The sequence below is a fragment of the Nicotiana tomentosiformis genome, chromosome 12, assembly GCF_000390325.3.
Source record: "Nicotiana tomentosiformis chromosome 12, ASM39032v3, whole genome shotgun sequence".
In the NCBI taxonomy this organism is placed as follows: Eukaryota; Viridiplantae; Streptophyta; class Magnoliopsida; order Solanales; family Solanaceae; genus Nicotiana; species Nicotiana tomentosiformis.
In genome coordinates, this window is record NC_090823.1 from 136,564,218 (window position 1) to 136,585,803 (window position 21,586).

Here is a 21,586-nt window from a genome sequence, read left to right on the forward strand (position 1 = left end):
CTCCAACTGAGCTTGAACGACTTCCTTTTTCGAGGCAAGGATATCCATACTCTTTTTAAATTCTTCGGCCTCGGCCAGTAGCCCATCTACCTGTGAGTTAAGCCGTCCAATCTGCTCGATCCTCTACCGAACCTGCAGAATCGGATCGTTAGTGGTTATCTCTTTTTCATCTTCACTGTCATGGAACATTCGGAATACCTGCTCAGTCATCTCCTCGTGCTCTTCCCGAAGAAAGGCCTCTTGATGCAACACCTAAGCCTACAAACAGAAGGAGAAACATTAGAATTACCTACAATTCTAAGTGTAAAAGAAGCGGCAAAGACGCCATCAAAGTTACCCGATTCAAAGAATGTTGGGCCTCGTTGAAGAGATAGGCGGGCCCCATCGCATTCATCACTAATTGATCTTTTTCGGTCACCAAGGACCGAAGATAACTGTCAATCCCCATAGGGGGAAAAAAAATTCGGGTATCCTCAGGTACGGAGAGCATTATCTTCCGCCTACGGTCGGGATCGACACTCGGGGCTGGGAATCGGTTCACTAGTTTGTGAACCGATGAAGGCTCAGTAGAACCCGAACATGATGCCTTTTTGGGTACCAGCATTCCACCAAAACCGGTAACCTCCTACGAGGCACCTGACTCAAGCCCCTCCAAAAAATCGTGGATATCAGCCGACTCCTGAATGCCCTCATAGGATCGATCCTCCAACATGCTGGCCTCTCGAATCATGGCATCCGAAATCTGAGGGGATTCGCTAATATCAACTATCCCGAACTCATCCCTTGAAATACCTTCTACTGCCCGAGAAGACCCACCATCGGTATTCCCTTCAATTATCTTAGCTCGAAGGGATAATCTCGGCTTCTTCTTCTGGGATTATGGCCAGGATTCCCTGATTTGCTTCCGCCAAATCGGAAGACTGTTGAATCACAATATTAGCCCATACGCAGGCTAAATTCTCCTCTCCTTCTTCGAGCTCATCCCTTAATTAGCGGACCACTTCCGAAGGCATGACACCAGAGCCCCCTTCGGATTTCGAGATCTCTTAGCCGGTTTCTTCTTTTCCAAGCTCGGGGAGCTCGGTACGTCTTTTCTCTTCCCTTATTTTACCTACTTCAGGGGAGGAACTTCTTCACCACCAGGTGGGGGCCTCATCACTACATCTTTCCCGAGTCCTACAAAGGGGAAAATGGGAGATTTACCAGACAAATCGATAAAGAGATTTACCATGACTACGGGCCTCTCATCGACCCTTTGATAATTCGACCCAAGCACGCTTGGAGTACGGTCTCTGCAACACCAGACCTTCGTCCCATTGTTTAAGATCCGGGATCGCTTCCGGCATCCGAGCTACGGCTGTGATACGAAAAGAAAAATGGATTAATAAAATAAATGACAAATCACAAAATCAAAACTGGCAAAGAGAAATGTTTACTCATGGCTCATATTCCATTTATCGGGAAATGGCAAGTCATCGGCAGGGATCAGGTCCGAGGTTTTGATTCGAACAAAACGGCTCATCCAACCCCGATCCCGAGTCTCATCTATGCTCGAGAATGACGCTTTGGTTGCTCGGTGAGCAAGCTTGATCAACCCTTCTCGATAAAGTTGGGGACTATAAAGGCGCATAAGATGATCGAGGGTGAAGATACGCCCCTCGATCTTGCTCGAGAAAAATCGAAGAAGAATCACTATCCCCCAAAAGGAAGGGCAGATCTGGACGAGGGTCACGTCATATCTCTTATAGAAGGCAACGATGATGGGGTCTAGAGGGCCTAACGTGAAAGGATAAGTGTAAACACTTAAGAACCCTTCGAAGTGGGTAGTAATTGATTCATCGGGCGATGGGATTACTACGAGTTTGTTATCCTAGTTGCATTCTTGTATGACTTTCTGGAGAAATTTCTCGGTAATTGAACACTGGTACCTCGACATCGGCTCACACTGACCCGGTACCGGAGAAGGCTTTTCAAATTTACCTACAGTCGAACACCCTACTGGAACGAATTCCTCAAGGCAGGGCTCCTCCACATCCTTGCCACCGGCAAGTCAAGATGAAGAAGCGGTCTATTTTTGCGGAACAATTTTAAACGCTTTTGCCATCTAAAATTCTGTGAACGAAGAACGGGAGTATTTGGTGTTTTGAGAAGGAATTTGCAGTAAAAACACAGATTTGCAGACAGAAAACTCAGAAGATGCGAAAAGGAACTTAGAAGATTTGGAAATCTAAAAGTAAAAAATAGTGAAAAGAGAGGTTATTTATAAGCAGCGACGGTTCAATATCAGTAGTGGCCGACCACCGTCTGACACGCATTTAATGCCTTGATAAACTGAACTGATGGGATAGCTATCGCATACATCATGGTCGGGCTCGATACAAACGTCAGCGTATATACGAGCGAGCCGTTGGGAAATCATATCGTTTCTCGCCACATCCTTCCTGAGAAACGAGGGGACTATCTGCATACAGTCGAAATAGATTTCGGCCTTCATACGATTGATCGAGGTCGAAACATAATGGATCGAAGAAAGACTTCGTAATATAAAGATGGGTTCCGAAAATGATACGAACGAGCTTCAGATTTCAGGTATAGGTCAAACACCGAGTTCGAAGTCATTATCGAGTTCGGGCCCGAATCAAACTATGATGAGATGATTTCGAGCTTAAGGGGCAGAGGCCAACCGATACCGAGCCCGAATCATCACCTGATCCCGAGTCCACATCGAGCTCTAGAAGCAATACCGACCAGCACCGAGGCCGATCGAGCTCGAGCTCACAGGCAAGAGCCGTTGCAAACACACTAAGGGAGAGAATCTTGGTGGAAATTAGAAAAAAACTGATTTATCATGGGTTCTCCATTATGTATTTTTAATTATATCTAAAATAGGATCCTCCACTGTAAAGAGGATGACTACATTTCTGTAGAAAGAGTTTTTTTTTTGCTTACATGGTAACTAAAGCACCATAATATCGAAGAGTTATTCCTTTAAGCTTCATATATTGATTTATCTTGCTTAGTCCTAAAAATCATGTTCTTTCCAACCTTGTTTATTTAGTATCCGTATTTAAGATTCTATTTATCCTTACGATTTGTATTAAGCTATACCACATATCCTTAGAACTACGTACAAATTTAAGAAAAAACGTTTTTCGGGTAAACAATACTATTTACTGTTTATAATTAGTAAAAAAGTACTAGTGATAATAAAACAAAGGTAGAAATTGCGTGCATGTATGACACTAGAAGAAAGTTAGGTATGGTCTAAAGGAATGATTAATGCATGTTGCTATGATACTTTTAGTTACATACAGTAATTTTCGTGGGACCGACGGCTATCTTGGTGCAATTTCTAGAAAACTATGAGATTTTTTTTGGTATCAAATACACTAATCTAAAAAAGTTTGAACATGGATCATGACTTCGTATATAAGAAAGAAAAGACGCTTAAAAAGTAATACATAATATAATGTCAAATTTAAATAATTAAATCAGGGTCAGGTCCACGTGGGATCAAGAGAATTTAAAAATAATACTACTGTATATTTTTGCCTACTTTTGTCTTGATGGGTGCATTGATTTGCGTTGTAATTAAAAATTACTTGTGGATGTACTACGTAATTATATGAGTTTGATAATTATCAAAGCGGAGAAGAGAAGTCTTATTTTGTTTCCTTTTAAATCAAAACTGGAAAGAAGTTTAGTAGTTTCCTTTGGCCATTTGCTGAAATTTACCATATTTGTCCCCACAATCAGATGAAAGGTCCCTTCTTCGTCTATTATTCTTTTTTCTTAATTTTGTTCGTTTGTTTTCTTTTCTTCTTTTTTTGATCGGAGGAGTAGAGAAACCAATAGTATATTTGATCAAGTTACAAAAATAAGCTTATTTTGAGAATTTTTTTTTTATATTTGGATAATTAATTTGAAAAACACTTCTGAGCATCAATTAGTGTTTGACCAAAATTTTAAAAATTACTTCTAAGTGTATTTTTCTCAAAAAGTATTTTTCCAAAAAGTATTTTTTGGAGAGAAACTATTTTTTTCTGCTTCTCCAAAACTACTTATGCTTTTTCTTAAAAATATTTTTTTTCCCCAAAAGTTTGGCAAAACACTTTTGAAGCAAATCAGACTAATAGTCTGTTTGGCCAAGCTGCACAAATCAGATTATTTTGATAAATATTTTTTTCTCAAAAGTACGTTTGTTGAGAAACAATTTGTGTATGAGCATTTAATTTGAAAAATACTTCTAAGCAACAATTAGTGTTTGATCAAACTTTTAAAAACTGTTTCTAAGTGTATTTTTCTCAAAACTTTTTTTTATTTCTTCAAAACTGCTTCTTTTCAAAAGCATTTTTTTTCTTTCCAAAAGTTTGGCCAAACAACTCATTGTTTGGAAAAAAAAGTACTTTTAAGTTTTGACTAGAAAAAAAATATTTTCGGCCCAAAAAAAACATGGCCAAACAAACTATAACAATTTTAGGATTTAAAAAAGTGCTTCTAAGATCCAAAAAGCTTTGGCCAAACACGCTACAAAACTTCTCCGTTTCCAAATCAGAGAAGACCAATGACTTTTGAAGCAAATCAGACTAAGGCTTGAACATCATCAGTGACGACAAAAGAACAAAAAAAGTTCGTTTACTCCTAATTATATGCAATTTCTATTTAAAGTCCTCTTTTTTCTTCTTAGCCAGAGTTTCAACATAAATTTGATTGAATTTTTTTTAAAATAAATTTAAAGTTGTGTTTGAAAAATATTTTTTAAAAGTTAATATTGTATTTGTACATAAATTTTATTTAAAATAAACCTTGAAGTTTGTGAGTGCAATAAAAAAAATTCACTTAAAAGTTATCATAAACCAATTTTTGGGAAATTTGAAATTATATTTTATAAATAAATAATATTTTAAAAAATTTAAAATATAAAGCAAAAAACGAGAGCTTATTCATTTGCTTTATTTGTCTTCTAATATACTGATAGGATGGACATAAAGAGATAACAACTTAAAAGATCCATTAACCAATTAAAACCATTACTTTTATTCTTCTTATTTACTTGCATCAACTAGTACATTTATTAATAGAACTGACCAAAAAGGAAATAAGTTCATATAAACTATAACAGAGACAGTAACTTTTATTATTAATTTCTAGTATTCAAAAACTTCATCAAAATACTCTTAATTTACTGGTATTATTAACATTTTTTAAAAATATTTTTGACTTACCTATCAAACACAAAAAATATTTTTTATAAAAAACATCAACGACTTTGTAGTTGGTAGTTGACGTGTTTCCAATTTTTAGCCACTACCATCTTTATCTTACTTCTTTAACTTTCATATAAACAAAAACCAGCAACCATTCTCCGATCATAACCACCGGCAAAAAATGGAAGTAACCATCCACGAAACCACTACGATCTTCCCTTCTAAGCCGCCTTTCTCCGAAAATCATGTCCTTCCTCTCTCCCACCTTGACACCGACCGCAACCTCAATCTCACTTTCCGTTACCTCCGTGTCTACGTCAACCACACAACACAACAATTGGACCCATATGAAGTTCTCACCTCCTCCCTCTCCGCCGCTCTCGTCCCCTACTACCAATTCACCGGCTGTCTCCGTCGTCGTCCGTCGGACAACCGCCTAGAACTTTACTGTCAAGTAGGGAATGGCATTCCTGTAATTCTGTCCACAGTTGATTGTACCTTGGCCTCTATTAACTACCTGGATGATCCAGATTATGAGTTTGCTGAGAAGTTGGTACCCGACCCGAGAGATGACGAGGCATTGACCCGACCCTTGATTCTGCAGCTGACCCGGTTTAAGTGTGGCGGGTGGGTTTTCGGAACGGCGGTTCACCACGCGATGTGTGATGGTATGGGATCCACGCTTTTTTTCCATGCTATGGCGGAGATTGCTCGTGGAGGGAATGAGATGAAGGTTGAACCGGTTTGGAACCGGTCGAGTTTGCTTGGACCGAGGAACCCACCGCGAGTTGAGTTCCCGGTTCATGAGTTTCTCAGTTTAGATAAGGATTTATCGCCGTATTTGGAGTCAGGTAAACCGGCGGTTCGAGAGTGCTTTGAGGTGAAGGATGAGTGGTTGGATCGGCTTAAGGGGTTTCTAAATGAGCAATCCGGTTTAAATTTTACAACGTTTGAAGCTCTGGGAGCTTTTATCTGGCGAGCAAAGTATGTCTTTTTTCCCTTACTTCCAACTTCTTTGGTAGTTTTAGTACTTTTGGGATTTTTTTTTGTCATGAAATTCAAGAAGATTAATCATTTTCCTTTATAGTATTTATAGATGAAAGCTCTGCTAATGTGAGCTTTGCAAAGTTTAAAAATGATCAAGTTCGAACAAAAAAAGATGGTTATAATAGGTTTATGATTACTCCTCAATCAGCTTAGTAATTTGATTAAATGCCTATAGATGAAATAACATCAAATACTCTAGCATTTTAAGGTCATCTCAAATTCTTAAAGATTGTTCCTTTATTTTTGCCTCTTTTATATTGTTGTCATTTTGTACATATCACCAGAAATTTTAGACCAAAAAAAGTATTTACAGACCCTTGACATAATAATCGGTAGCTAATCTTGGCAGGGATTCCCTTAATGTCAATTATATGCAGACAAATGGTATCATTTGAAGGAATTGGTAATAATATTTGTCATGTGTTAATTGTCTAGGCTAGGGACTGATCTGTTAATACTTGTGAAATAGGGCAAAGGCTTCTAAAATCCCAGGTGATGAGATAGTGAAGTATGCCTATCTAACCAATATCAGAAGAACAGTGAAGCCAGCATTGCCAGCAGGCTACTGGGGCAATGGTTGTGTGCCAATATACGTTCAGCTCCTTGCAAAAGACCTCATCAATCAACCTATCTGGAAAACAGCAGACGCGATCAAGAAGAGCAAGAGCATCATCACGGATGAGTATGTTCGTTCGTTAATTGATTTCCAGGAGCTGCATTATGATGAAGGGATTACAGCAGGGAATAGGGTGAGTGCATTTACAGATTGGCGGCACGTAGGCCACGAGACAGTTGATTTTGGGTGGGGCGGACCTGTGACTGTCTTCCCTCTGTCTAGGCACTTAGTTGGGAGTGTTGAACCTTGCTTTTTCTTGCCCTATTCTTCTGCTACTGAAGGTAAGAAAGATGGTTTCAAAGTTTTGGTTTGTCTGCAAGAAGAAGCCATGCCTGTTTTCAAGGAAGAGATGAAACAATTGGAGCATGGTCTTTCTTGATTTACTATATATGCAGGTCCTCTTTAGGGATATTATATGTAATATATGTTGTTCTATAAGAGAGTGCTTGTGAAACTTGAAAGTTTCACGGGAGAACCATGAGCATAAAATTTGTGGAGGGGAGAAATAGCAATAAACTAAGACAAAATAATAATGACTTAGTAACTTAGTTTCTTTTCTTTGCAATAGCAAAGTTTTCCACAGTCATTGCAATAAGCTTGTTTAATTTCTTACTCTATATAGAGTCGAACCTCTCCATAACAACCTCATTTATTCCGAATTTTTTGATTACGTTGTTATAGAAAACATATATTAAAACATAGCATGAAAATTGGTTCCATAAATCACTTGGCTTTTATAGTGAATGACCAATACAATTATAGAGTGGTCTGACTGTACTATAAGATTTGTTTGCACCCACCAAGGAGTTGGAAGATTCACCTGGATTTATTGAGTTAATTTAAATCTGTGCTAGTTCTTAATGATTATATTTACCTTTGGAGAGATTTTACATGAAACTAGAAAGTTTACACCACATCAACCTAAATATGATTTACTCTGTCAAAGGATAAAAACTTAAATTCATATACTAATGCAATATTAGACTTGTTCTTAGTTTTAGTACATATGGCTTAGTTAATCATGACATGTTTTCACTTAAATTAATCATGAGCTAGTTAAGAGCTTTATGTCACGTACTTAGTCGTTAACTAAGTACACATGCGGCACTTGACAATTTTCTCACGTTCTTGGTATGCCAAGTCAGCCTTACTACACTCAAGATCGCTAAGAGAATGGTAGAAAGAACACAAGAGAATTGTTAAAGGAAGCTTTGTATTAGAGAAAATTTGAATTGTTTGCTTGATGAATTACAAATGAATGGCCTCCTTTATATACTAGTCTCCTAGGGGCTAGTGTGCAAATATTAATTGTTACACAAGTCCTTAATATTTACAAGATAAGGGCTTTCTCTAGAATTCTCTACAAGCCTAGAAGATTCCAAGGACTTTCCTAGCAAATCCATAAACATCTAGGATCTTCCAAAGGAAATGTCCATACTTCTCTAGAATCTTCTCACAAATGCAAGCATTCCTCCTATGTAAGCTTCCACATGGCATTAATATATGCCAAATGGCGCTTATGTGGCATGATAATATGGCGAGTCATCACACTCTCCCCCACCTAATGTTGCGACGACCGCGGCACAATGTTGCTGCATAAACTCTCGGATCTTATCTTTGAATTGCCATAAATCTTCATAACGTTCCCATGTGGCCTCCTCCGGTGATTGCCCCTTCCAATGGACGAGGAACATTGCGGTGGCTTTTTGCCCTTGTTTTCGCCTGGCCTGGTAATCAATAATAGCCTCAATCTCCCGGTCGTGCGAGGTGGTGATAGTAATAGGCGCTCGACTTGATTGGCCCCTACTTGGATCATTATTGTCTTCATGATAGAGCTTAAACATGCTGGCATGAAAGACATGGTAGATCTTAAGATATGATGGCATGTCAAGCTTGTATGAGATCTTACCTACCTTGGCGACTATCTTAAATGGACCCTCATACTTGCGAATCAGATTCTGATGCATGCCCCATAGTGCCTTAAACTGTCTTGGATTAAACTTCACCATGACCATATCCCCAACTCTATAGTCAGTGGGACGCCGCTTACGATCTGCAAACTTCTTCATCTTCTTAGTTGCCTTATCCAAGTAGGACTTAGCAGTGTCAAGCTGCTCCTCCCATCCTTTGGCCATATGATAAGCCCCCAAACTCTTTCCCTCGAACGCGGCTGGTAATGAATGTGGAGTTTGTGGCTGTTGGCCTGTGGCTAGCTCAATTGGTGTCCGTCCCGTGGACTCACTCCGCTGCAAGTTATAAGAGAATTGGGCAATGTCTAGGAGCCTTGACCAATCTTTCTGATGCGCGCTTATATAATGCCTCAAGTAGCATTCTAGTAAGGCATTGACCCGTTCCGTTTGTCCATCTGTCTGTGGGTGGAAACTAGTGGAAAAGTGCAGTTCCGTGCCAAGTATGTCGAATAATTCTCTCCAAAAGTTCCCAGTAAAACGGGGGTCTCGATCACTGATAATATGCCTTGGTAAGCCCCAATACTTCACCACATTCTTAAAGAATAGCTTGGCGGCTTCCTTGGCGGTGCAACCTGGTGTGGCGGGCATGAAGGTGGCATATTTGGAAAATCTATCCACAATCACTATAATAGTACCATAACCGTTAGACTTCGGTAGGCAAGTGATAAAGTCCATAGTCACGCTCTCCCATGGACGCTCTGCAACTGGTAGTGGCTCCAAAAGTCCTCCGGTTTTTTGTTGCTCAACCTTGTCCTGTTGACATACAAGACAAGTCTGCACATAACACTCTATGTCATCTCGCATGCGTGACCAATAGTAGACTGACTCAACCAAGGCCCTAGTGCGACGTTGGCCTGGATGACCAGCCCACATTGTGTCATGACTCTCCCTTATAATCCGCCGTCTAATGTCTCCAAACTTAGACACGTAGACCCGCCGACCTGTGGTAAGTAGTAGGCCGTCTTCGACCCAAAAACGTCTCGTATTGCCCTGGTTGGCTAACTCAATAAGTTGTTTGGCTGCTGGATCGTGTTGCATGCCTTCTTTTATAGCCTCACGAATGTCCCATCTTGTTGAAGTGATTGCAGCAAGCTCGGCTTTCCGGCTCAAGGCATCGGCTACAACATTACCTTTGCCCGGCTTATACTCCAGCACATAATCAAATTCGGCCAAGAAATCCTGCCATCGAGCCTGTTTTGGGGTAAGCTTCTTCTGCGTCTGAAAGTAGCTAGTAGCTACATTGTCGGTCTTGACCACGAACCTTGACCCAAGCAAATAATGTCGCCATGTACGAAGACAATGCACAATAGCAGTCATCTCCTTCTCTTGCACTGTGTAACGCCGCTCCGTCTCATTTAACTTGCGACTCTCAAATGCTATGGGATGCTTATCCTGCATCAAGACACCCCCAATGGCAAAATCTGAGGCATCTGTATGCACCTCAAATGTCTTGGCAAAGTCAGGTAATGCCAAGACTGGCTCCTCTGTTACAGCTGCCTTGAGGTCTTCAAACGCCCTTTTGACAATGCTCCGTCCAAACCCATGGCTTGTTCTTCTTTAGCAACTCAGTCAATGGTGTGGCCTTTGCTGAGTAGCCACAGATGAACCGACGATAGTAGTTAACAAGGACAAGGAAGGATCTCAACTCAGTTACCTTTATAGGTGCCTCCCACTCCTGGATAGCACGTACCTTAGCCTCGTCCATGCGTAGCTCTCCATTGCTAATAACATGGCCTAAGAAGTGCACCTTTGATTGTGCAAACTCGCATTTCTCCCTCTTGATATATAGCCCGTTCTCCTGCAAGACTTGGAAAACCTTCCTTAAGTGCTTCATGTGCTCTTCCAAGGTGTTGTTGTAGATGACTATGTCGTCTAGGTAGACTACCACGAACTGATCAAGGTAGGGATGGAAAATCTTATTCATAAGGGTGCAAAATGTGGCAGGTGCATTAGTTAAGCCGAAAGGCATCACCAACCACTCAAAGGCTCCATATCTCGTCACACATGTTGTCTTTGGCTCATCCCCCTCTGCAATGCGAACCTGGTAGTAGCCCTTGCGAAGATCCACCTTGGTAAAATACTTGGCTTGTCCAAGTCTATCGAATAAGTCAGCAATGAGCGGGATTGGGTACTTATTCTTCACCGTGACCTTATTAAGTGCTCGGTAGTCTATGCGCAAGCGTAGTGATCCATCCTTCTTCTTCTGGAACAATACTGGTGCGCCGAAAGGTGCCTTTGATGGGCGAATATGACCAGCATCTAGCAACTCTTTCAATTGTTTCCTAAGCTCCTCTAGCTCGGGCGGTGCCATACGATATGGGGCAAATGCGGGTGGCTTAGCCCCTGGCTCCAACTCAATCTTGTGATCCACCTCTCGCCTAGGCGGCAAGTGCTTAGGCAACTCCTCGGGCATGACATCTTTGTTTTCCTCAAGCAACTTCTCTATGCAAGGTGGTAGTGTCTCTTGAAAACTCTTGTCTTCCTCCAGATTTGCGATGGTTGCCACGAACGTCGGCTCCCCCTTCTTGATCCCCTTGACAACCTGCATAGCTGAGAGTTGTGCTTGGCTCTGTCCATGTGGCATAGACATTGTAGGTACCATGCAAGCTCCTTCTCGCTCCATAACTAAGAGATGTTGGAGGTAGGGATCGATCAAAGTATGACAATGTCTAAAGAACTCTTGTCCCAATATGATGTCAAAGATATCCATAGCAGTTACGGTAAAGTTTGTCATACCTTTCCAAGTTCCCAATTTGACACCAACTCCATTAGCTACCCCACGAGCATTTTGTACCTCGGCATTCACGGTCTTGACGCGGGAGTTGGTTGGAGCAAGCTTCAATTCTAGTCTTTTTGCGGCAGCCTCAGTCACGAAATTATGAGTTGCTCCAGTATCCACCATTGCACGAGCAGGCTTGTTGTTGATGGTGAGATCTACGTACTGGTTTCCATTCTCGGTAGGTTGGATAGATTGTTTTGTGACAGCACCGCATAATCCGATCATACCTAACTGTGCAGTTCCCGAACTCTCTCCTTGCGGCTGCTCCTTCCGTTCACGGACCATGGCGCTAAGGCTCTTTAGGTCGGGACAATTCCAGAAGCTGTGCGGCCCTCCGCATATGTAACATCCCTTCTTCTCGGCCTGCGCCTTCTTCTCGGCGTAGCCCTGACGGCCACTCAGCTTTTTGGAATCTTGAGTCTTGTAGTATTGTTGTTGTATCTCCTTGCCTTTGCCACGGTCTCCCCCACCTTTGACATTGTTAAACTTTGATTCTTTGACTTTCCCTTTGTCATGCTTGTCATGCCTGAAATCCATCAATGATTCGGCCTCCACTATGGCTTGGTCTATATTTGCGACTTGCCGGCGTTGTAACTCCTACTTAGCCTAATTTTGCAACCCGTCCATGAAGTGGAACAACAAGTCATCATTGGTCAGGTTGGGGATTTGAAGCATAAGGGTAGTGAACTCCTTGACATAGACACGTATGCTCCCTGTTTGCTTCAACTCCCTAAGTTTGCGCCTTGCCTCGTATAAGACATTGTTTGGAAAGAACTGTCGCTTGAACTCAGCTTTAAACTGATCCCACGTGCTAATAGTACATATACCTTTATCCACGTCGGCCATCTTCCTTCTCCACCATAGCATGGCAGTCTCTGAGAGGTACAACACAACAGTGTTGATCATGGCCTCGTCATCCTTCACTTTGCCGTGCTTGAAGTAGTTCTCCAAGTGCCAAAGGAAGTTTTCCACTTCTTGCGCATCACGCACACCTTTGAACATCAGGGGTTTGGGAGCCTCGATCTTGGCCTACCTCGTCACCACAACATTGCTAGCTGCCTCGGTCACGCCAGCACTAACATGCTCCTCGAGTAACTCTATCTTTGCCTTCATAGCATCGATAGTACTCAAAGCCTCCATGAGTCTGCACTCTAAGGCAGTGATAGTTTGCCTTAGTTCTATCTCGGTCTGTGTACGTCCCTCCAAGTCATTTCGGATGCTCTCAATATCTTCAAGAGTGTGCCCCTCAAGAACACTAAGGGTGCCTTCCACCTTCCCCAAGCGTTGGCCAAAGATCTCCACGGCGTCCATCCCCGCGTTCATCTTCATCACCCACTCTTTACCGAGCGAGACGTCCTCAGGCAGGTCCTCCACTTCATCCTCGCTCGCCTCAGTAGCAGATGGTTCTTGGGATGTAAGTCCTTCGTTTGACATAACCTCGGGTGGCACCTCCTGGCCCTTGTTGGTGGCATTTCTCTTTTTGTTACGGCCGCTCTTGCCAGCAGCATCCTGGATGATATTGGCTTGGGTGTTGGCAGCGTTAATTTCTCCGTCGTTCGCCATTCCCTTAGTCGCAACCTTTGCTCTGATACCACGTTATCACGTCCTTAGTCGTTAACTAAGTATACGTGCGGCACTTGACAATTTTCTCACGTTCTTGGTATGCCAAGTCAGCCTTACTACACTCAAGATCGCTAAGAGAATGGTAGAAAGAACACAAGAGAATTGTTAAAGGAAGCTTTGTATTAGAAAAAACTTGAATTGTTTGCTTGATGAATTACAAATGAATGGCCTCCTTTATATACTAGTCTCCTAGGGGCTAGTGTACAAATATTAATTGTTACACAAGTCCTTAATATTTACAAGATAAGGGCTTTCTCTAGAATTCTCTACAAGCCTAGAAGATTCCAAGGACTTTCCTAGCAAATCCATAAACATCTAGGATCTTCCAAAGGAAATGTCCATACTTCTCTAGAATCTTCTCACAAATGCAAGCATTCCTCCTATGTAAGCTTCCACATGGCATTAATATATACCAAATGGCGCTTATGTGGCATGATGACATGGCGAGTCATCACATTTAGGTGGCTTGCTTACGTGAGTGTAATATGTAGTATTACAATTAAAATAATGACTACATGACGATAAGTTTTTTATAACTTGAAAAACAATATTAACCTAAATAGCAACTCATTCAATCGCTTAAATTTGAAAAAATCAGAAGCATAATATATATGTATATATATATATATATAATTCATGTATGGTAAGTGCATAACTATATAATCGATGTATGATCTATGTATAGTTACCAAAAATAGTAAATCAAGCCGACTATTATATAGAAACCCCCAAAAATATATATTAAAGAAGTGACTAACCTTAAACCCATGTTGAAGGCATAACCAAATGTTAGGTTGGGCCTTAAACCCGTTGCAAAGGAGAAATTAATCTAGATAGTCGCCCTACCCAAAAAAATAATAATCCGTAGACATATAATATATGCATATTTATGTGTAGCCATGTATAAATCGTTAATATAAGGAATCTTTACGACGAATTAATTGATTACTTTATCTAGTTGGTCGTGTACATAAGTTATGCACCGACTATATATGATTATACATATATATTATACACATGCCGGCTATTTTTAGTTTAAGGAGTTGAATAAATGACTATTTAGTTAATTATTCTTTTAATCAACTCTCTTAAAATCGGGTAGTAACTACTTCCAATCCTTTCAGTTATAAAGGGGGAAATACTGCTCCAATTGACGCCATCACACCAATAGCATTAGCTTGCTTCACACCCCAAACGACACCGTAACTACATTAATACCCCCATTTCTAAATTCTACACCTCTAAGCTCTCAGATTCATCACTTCAGCTCCTTTTTGTTGCTTCAATCATATCGCTCATCTCATCATTTCGTACGTTCTCTTTTTTTCGAACACCAATCTAGAGTTTGAATCCAGCGGATGCATAATCTAATTTTATATATATATATATATATATATATATATATATATATATATATATATATATATATATATATATATATATATATATATATATGATATTTCATGCATTACTTAGGTCCGAGACGGTGAGTTCATGTGTGCACTCACGACTCACTGCTGCTATGCTTGATCCGACTCTGATTCATATGTGTTTTTGTGAACTGCGATTTTAATTGAGTTAATTTGTTAGGTTTGATAAAATATTCTATTGGTACGCTGAGCAGAGTTGCTTTATATTAAATTTAATGATATTGACTCATTCGAGCACTTTTCTCGTTGTATATTTTTCTATTTGATTCATAACAGTGGCTACTGATTACGTTGGTGATGTTTTCTGCATTGTAGGTGTCACTTGGATTTGGCTTTATCTGAATTGGTGAAAAATGTTGTCCTTCGAAATGAACGATCGAAAGAGTAAGTCATTCAGTTGATTACTAATCTAATGTTGCTCTAATTTTGAGTTATTTCCTTTAGCAATCCATTGTTCATGTGCGTTGAAGATTAGCCTTCAGTAAATGGAAATGTAGAATGTGGCGAAATGAGGGATAGTCTAAAGAAAAGGAGCTTCCACTTCCAACCTCGAGGTTGGGGGTTCTAGTTAGGGTTTGATTTGGGCTGCGGTATGCAAGAAAAGTTGCAAATTTATATTGCATATCTGTTTTGGTAAATTCTGATCAAGTTAAAGCTATGGTCTAGCCTGTAATCGGGATAGTAATACGGATTATGTAGATGGTTTAGATTTCAGTTTATGTAATGCTGAACCTTAAAGCGTACCTGTTTTAGCATTCAGGAAGCATGAATATTCATTTTGTATATAGTTTGTTCAATTATCACATCACATTTTCCTGATGATAGCGTCTTATGGATTTCTACCTCGTATTTTGCTCTGCGGACAGTGTGCATTTTTATGATAGTGTTTCTTTTACCAGATATTTATATGTGTGCTGCTTAGTGCTATTCTAGCTTGGAAGATAAAAAAATGAAGCATTCAGCACCGCTATTTGATATATTATGTCTGTTAAGCTTGGGATTCTTGTTGAAACAGAGATTGGGCTAGGATTGACGGGATTTGGAGTGTTTTTCTCATTCCTTGGGATTGTTTTCTTTTTCGACAAGGGACTAATTGCCATGGGAAATGTAAGTTTAATGTCTTTCCATTATCATAATATTTCTCTGTTTTCCTTGATTTTCTTTTGCCAGCTTACCTTACTTTTCTGCCAGTTGACATACTGTTATTTTACTGAATCAGATACTCTTCATCTCAGGGGTGGCACTGACCATTGGTCTCAAGTCATCATTGCAGTTTTTTATGAAACGTAGTAATTACAAGGTTTGCTTTCTTTTATGTGTCTTTTTTTCCTGCTTTTCTCTTCCATCTTTTCCTCTTTACTCCTCATATTGATGATCTGGTATATATCATTTGTGTTTATATTTATTATTATGCTTAGCTATCTTGCATACTTGTTTTGCTTGTTCCACAGGGAACCATTTCATTTGGTGCTGGATTTTTCTTTGTTGTCATTGGTTGGCCTATACTGGGAATGATTCTTGAGGCCTATGGATTTGTCGTACTCTTCAGGTAAATTGAATTCATAAGTTATTGATGGTCCTTCACCTTTAGTCCTTTTACTTTTATCTCAGGATGCTAATAAATAGTTTTGGACAGTGGTTTCTGGCCAACCCTGGCAGTTTTCCTGCAAAAGATACCTATTATAGGCTGGATCTTTCAGCAGCCTTTTGTCAGATCGGTATGTGTTTCCCGTCATTTATCTTTTTCATTGCTATCAGCTTTGTTATATTCTGTGCATTGAAGGAATTTTTGGAATTTATGTTACTAAGATTAGGAAAGAAGTAATATATGTTGATTCATGGTGTAGTAGGTAATCCTTGGAATTGACACAGAGAAACCAGGAAGTACTTTTAACTGTCCAAAGTTTTGTCATAATACGACTATGCTACACCAGAATTATTAGAATCCTAAAAGGAACTGAAATAGGAACGGAAAGAAATTATCAATCCTTCCCCCCCGCTAACTAGCAATTAGTTCAACATTTACCAGTCTCCACCACGACTTTCACGGACCACATGCTCCCCCCCCCCCCCCCACACACACACACACACACCAAACAAAACCCCAAAATGCCCACCATATTGTCAGTCTGTTTGAGATCTTCAACTTCTGTGCATTACAGTCCCACCGATTAAAATAGAGACACCTGAGCATAAATGTTAATTATTCCATGTTTGCGATTTGGTCCTTCGGAGAAATAAAAATGAGTACTAGTAGTTGAGAGTTCCACCTAAGTTTCATGAATATGGTACGTTGTGTCCTATTACGCACGTTTATGGGCAAATCCTTTGTTCTCTTTGTTATCTCTTCCTCTTCTCCCTAATTCTCTTTGTTATCTTCCTATCCACTGGTCACTCAGAAGACTAGAATATAGAAGTAATCCTGGTACACCTTTTCTTTTCATTTAATAGTCTACCAGAGGCGGATACAGGATTTGGGAGCTCCGGGTGCCAAGCTAATCGTTTTGATCAACTCGGGCATCGGTTCGGATTATTTCTTTTTTATTTATATAGACAAATCGATCAAACGAAAAAAAATATAATAACTATAACTAATTGATGCAACCATAAAACTTCCAACAATAATATTAGTATTATATATATACATCATCTATTTACAATTGTCCTCGACTGAAAACGATCCATAATGACGTCAATAAGTTTAGCCAACGAAAATTATTCAACTTTCCCTAATACTTTTTATTGTTAAAATGGAGTTAATTTTGATTTTTTTCTTAGTCAAAATTATTGGGGATGTTTTTTCTCTTTTAACCAAGAAATTAATTTCTACAATGAAACCATTTAAGTGGCATAGGATTTTCAACAAAACCAAAGAAATACATAACAAATAATTCAAAAATGATAATACAGTTTAGCAAGAACATTAAAATCCAACTAAATACAAAAAAGCAGAGCAAGAACATATATTTAATGGAGAAAAAAAATAGCCACAGCTCACATAGGTTAAAAAATAAACAAGAGGAAGTGAGGAAGCTTTAACAATGGTGGCTGTAGAGCAGTGGCCAGTGAGCAAGCTTGAAGCAGCAGAGGTGAAGCAGAAGAAGTGCAAAAATCGTGAAGCAGAACTGCAGAAGCCAAAGGAGAAGCGACGAGCAAAGTGGGGGAAGGGTTGGAAACTTGGGATTTGTTTTGCTGGAGTATAATTTTTGGGAAAGGGGAAAGTGGCAGAAGGAGCTTTCTAGGAGTATTATTATTTTAAATAGAAGGAGCCAAAAAACTAATTGCTTACAGCTGGATTCGAACTCACAGCCAACAAAAGTAAAAGATGGACGTTTTCCACAAGCACCTTGGCCACTTTTCTTTTGTGGGTGACACTTTAAATATATATACTATTTCTTATACATATATACATGTATACATAGAGTTTTCGCCGAAGCTTGCGGGTGGCGTACCACCCCGAACCATATACATAGATCCGCCCCTGTAGTCTACCATAATACGTGCACTAACTGTGCGACCTTTCTTCTTTATTTGTTTTCCCCCCATTTTTCAGACTTCCATTTCAAAAGCAGGAGATCAACTACTAGCTTTTTCACTTCTGTCGTGATAGCAGATAACAATTAGTGATGAGCCCACTGGTTGTTTTCCCAGTTAGTTATATAGATCAATTTTTAGAATGCAATTTCATTTATTAAGGCTTTGCTAGAGTACAGAGTGCAACTAGTTTCTTTAGGCTTTGCTAGAATAGGATTGAAGCAATGATAAATACCCTTGCATAACCTTTTTTTAAAAGGTTCTGCAAGGGTGTTTATCATTGCTTCAATCCTGTCACGTTATGTGATACGTTGTGTTTAGTTACTCTATTCCTTTATCAGTCATCCATTACTATGCCGTAAATTAAATTAAATAATTCATCTGATTGTTAGACAGCTATATCCTTTTTCGTTAATCAGTTGTTAGACAGCTACATTCAGGTGAATTGATGTAGCGGATAATATGTATTTCGGAATTGATAAAAAAAATGATACTATGTATTTGGTTTCTTGCTACGTAATGTTATGAATGTCTAATCTGTTGAAAAGACATCCAAGGTCCTACATTAAGGTAGCTTTGCAGGAGATGGAGTGCTCACTTGATTTACTAGATTACGTCTTATTTCAAGTGAACATTAAAAACGGCATATATCAAATGAAAAATAATTCCACTTCTAATCTAATGCTCTTGTTACACTTGTTACCATTACCGGCCTCCGTGGTGTAGAAGTAATAAAACGATATCGGGAATGCGGAGATGGAAAATGGAAAAATATATGCTGCTGTTATTGTTGAATTTCTTTTGTCTGAGATTGTTTTCTTTTCTGCAGTTCTTTGACCGCTACCGTGGAAAACGCGTTCCTGTTTAACTGGTCGGAATGGTGCAAATGAAATGACACCGGTTAGCCCACTTGTAAGAACTGTAAAGTACCGTGTTTCTAGAGTTACATTTAGAAAGGTGATCATCAGTACAGTTTGTTCTCCCACGTTGAGATTGGCCTTTTTAGTGCCTAATGCAATTCTTCCGAATGCAATTCTTTTCTGCTCATCTTAGTAAATGATGAGTCTTAAACCTTTGTCTATACATCTAGATAGTGCAGTTTTTGTCTTAGCTTATGATTGTGCACTTAAACTGATTGAGTGGATGGAAGTACTGATGATGGACTTACTGTCTGAGTACGTAATTTTACTGGCCAATGGCTAGCTTTATCAAGATGAGCCTCCTCAGCCAGCAAGGTTGAAGTAAATTAATGCATGTGTTTATATATGATCTGCTCTTTCATGAATTACATTCTCTCCATTAGCGTTAATGATCAGTAGTGGTGTCAAAATGGTTAAAAGAAAACAGTTATCCACCCATATTATCCATTAAAAAATGGGTTGGATAGTGAACTTTTTAAAAACGGGTTAAATATGGATAAGAATCAAATTATCCACTTAGAAAATAGATAACTAATGGATTTAGCTTACATTTGTAAAGCCTCAAATTGGGGGTTTCTCAACTTTGGAGGACTAGGAATTCTTTCAAAAGTGATCATATCCAAGAAGTCATGGATAATATGGATATCCATATTATCCGTCGGTTAATCCTTTTTATCCCTATTAAATATGAATCGGATCGGGTCGAATAATTTATCCGTTTTCTGCATTATCCGTTTTTGACATGCTCATATCCAACCCACCCATTTGTCATCCCTACTGATCAGTGACTTCACTGTGACAGACATCGTCCTCGTCACATAATCCAAAGTGCATGCATGGTGCAAGTCTTGAGGCAGATAAACTATGCATCTCAATTAGGGGTGTTAAATGGGCGGTTTTATTTTGCCACCCCTAAGAATCTCGTAGAAATGGTGTGAGATAGCCATTTTTTAACATGATATTTAGTTTTTATTCAGTATTTTTAATGTTGGGCAAAAATAGCCACTACTTTATTAAAATTAATAAGAAAAGATGGTTTTACCCTTTCTTCATGAGTGATGTGTAAATATTAAGGACATAGTGTCCTTACTTAACATTTACACTGCACACATGAAGTTAAGGACGCAATGTCCTTAACATTTACACTGCATATATGAAGTTAAGAACACGATGTCCTAAAGTTTAACAACTGAAGGTGCAAATACAAGACATTTTGTCCTTAATATATACACAACATTCATGAAGTTAAGGACACCATGTCCTTAATATTTACACGGCACCCATGTCTAGCACATGAGTATTTTCGTTCGGGCGGGTAAAAATTTATTAAGCACTGACTAAAAAGTAAATATATTTTAAATAGTGACTAAAGAATAAAGACATGTCTAATTAGCGGCTAACTGTACACTTCCCCCAAGATTCTATTTAAAGTTGGAGGTTTCACTGGGAGGGAGGAACTGTAAGGTACTGTTCATGATGGAAAGTTGGCAACGGATACTTACATGACATGTACTACTAGCTGAGTGCACGATCATAAGTTAATTTTGCCCATGCAAGTTTTCTCACTCGTATGAATTATAAGTAGTAATTATTTACTTGTCACATATGTTCATAATTTTGCACATGCAAGTTTTTCTTACATTTTCTCACTTGTATGAATTTTACACATTCGTGAATTAAGAGCCCGTTTGGACATAAGAATTTTTTTTTTTTTTTAAATCAGCGTTTGCTCATAAAATTTCTAATTTTCACTTGAAAATACATTTTGAAAATTTTCGAAAATTTGAAAAACTCTAAAAAGTTGTTTTTCAAAATTTTCATCCAAATCACTCACAAAATTTCAAAAACAACTCAAAATTATATTCATGTCCAAACACAACTCTAAATTCCAAATATCATTTTCAGTTTGAAAAGTTTTTCCCCCTATTTTGAAATTTTACAATTCTTATGTCCAAACGCCCACTTAATAACCTTAACAGGTTCCAAAACGAGAAAACGGAAAAATTTGTTAAACAAAAGAAGTTAACAGAAAGTCATGCAATAAGATATCTTCAGTGAAACAAAGACATTGGAACGAGAGAGAGCCATTGAGAAGTAGTTTGAAAGTGAACTGGATAAGCTCATATAGCATATTACATCTTTGCTAGGACCTTTAATGAGTTACACATTCAACGACAATCTAATAAGATAATTCACTGGTTTCTATAAACCAAATTTGAGCTGTCATTCTTACATCACATATTCCACTATCTGCATTAGGAGTATTAAATTTATAAATATAAACACATATATTTAGTGCAATGAAAAGGTTTGTAGATACTAATATAACACTCCTAATGCGATCATCAAAGTGTGTGAAACTCACGCTGACGGAAATGGTTGGTTACAAAAATAGAAGCAAACAAAATCATTCTAGCCAAAAACATTGAAAAGGAAAATATAAAAATTTATTCTAGCATT

The 21,586-nt window shown here is 38.9% G+C and overlaps 3 protein-coding genes across 3 annotated transcripts; 2 read left to right on the forward strand and 1 right to left on the reverse strand.

Annotated features, from left to right (window-relative positions):
* Positions 1 to 5,285: 5,285 nt before the first annotated feature.
* LOC104111826 (tetrahydroanabasine acetyltransferase) lies at positions 5,286 to 7,529 on the forward strand. Its single transcript, XM_009621596.4, has 2 exons — positions 5,286 to 6,191; positions 6,724 to 7,529. The coding sequence occupies exons 1-2, from the start codon at positions 5,389 to 5,391 to the stop codon at positions 7,247 to 7,249; spliced, it is 1,329 nt and encodes a 442-aa protein (XP_009619891.1). The 5' UTR covers positions 5,286 to 5,388; the 3' UTR covers positions 7,250 to 7,529.
* A 4,696-nt stretch (positions 7,530 to 12,225) lies between these two features.
* LOC138903454 (uncharacterized) lies at positions 12,226 to 12,621 on the reverse strand. Its single transcript, XM_070191427.1, has one exon. The coding sequence runs from the start codon at positions 12,619 to 12,621 to the stop codon at positions 12,226 to 12,228; it is 396 nt and encodes a 131-aa protein (XP_070047528.1).
* Positions 12,622 to 14,395: 1,774 nt separating this feature from the next.
* LOC104114916 (vesicle transport protein GOT1-like) lies at positions 14,396 to 19,381 on the forward strand. Its single transcript, XM_070191940.1, has 7 exons — positions 14,396 to 14,552; positions 14,988 to 15,056; positions 15,688 to 15,779; positions 15,892 to 15,972; positions 16,124 to 16,221; positions 16,309 to 16,390; positions 19,036 to 19,381. Exons 2-7 carry the CDS (start codon positions 15,026 to 15,028, stop codon positions 19,072 to 19,074), a joined length of 423 nt encoding a protein of 140 aa, XP_070048041.1. The 5' UTR covers positions 14,396 to 14,552; positions 14,988 to 15,025; the 3' UTR covers positions 19,075 to 19,381.
* The last annotated feature ends 2,205 nt before the right edge of the window (positions 19,382 to 21,586 follow it).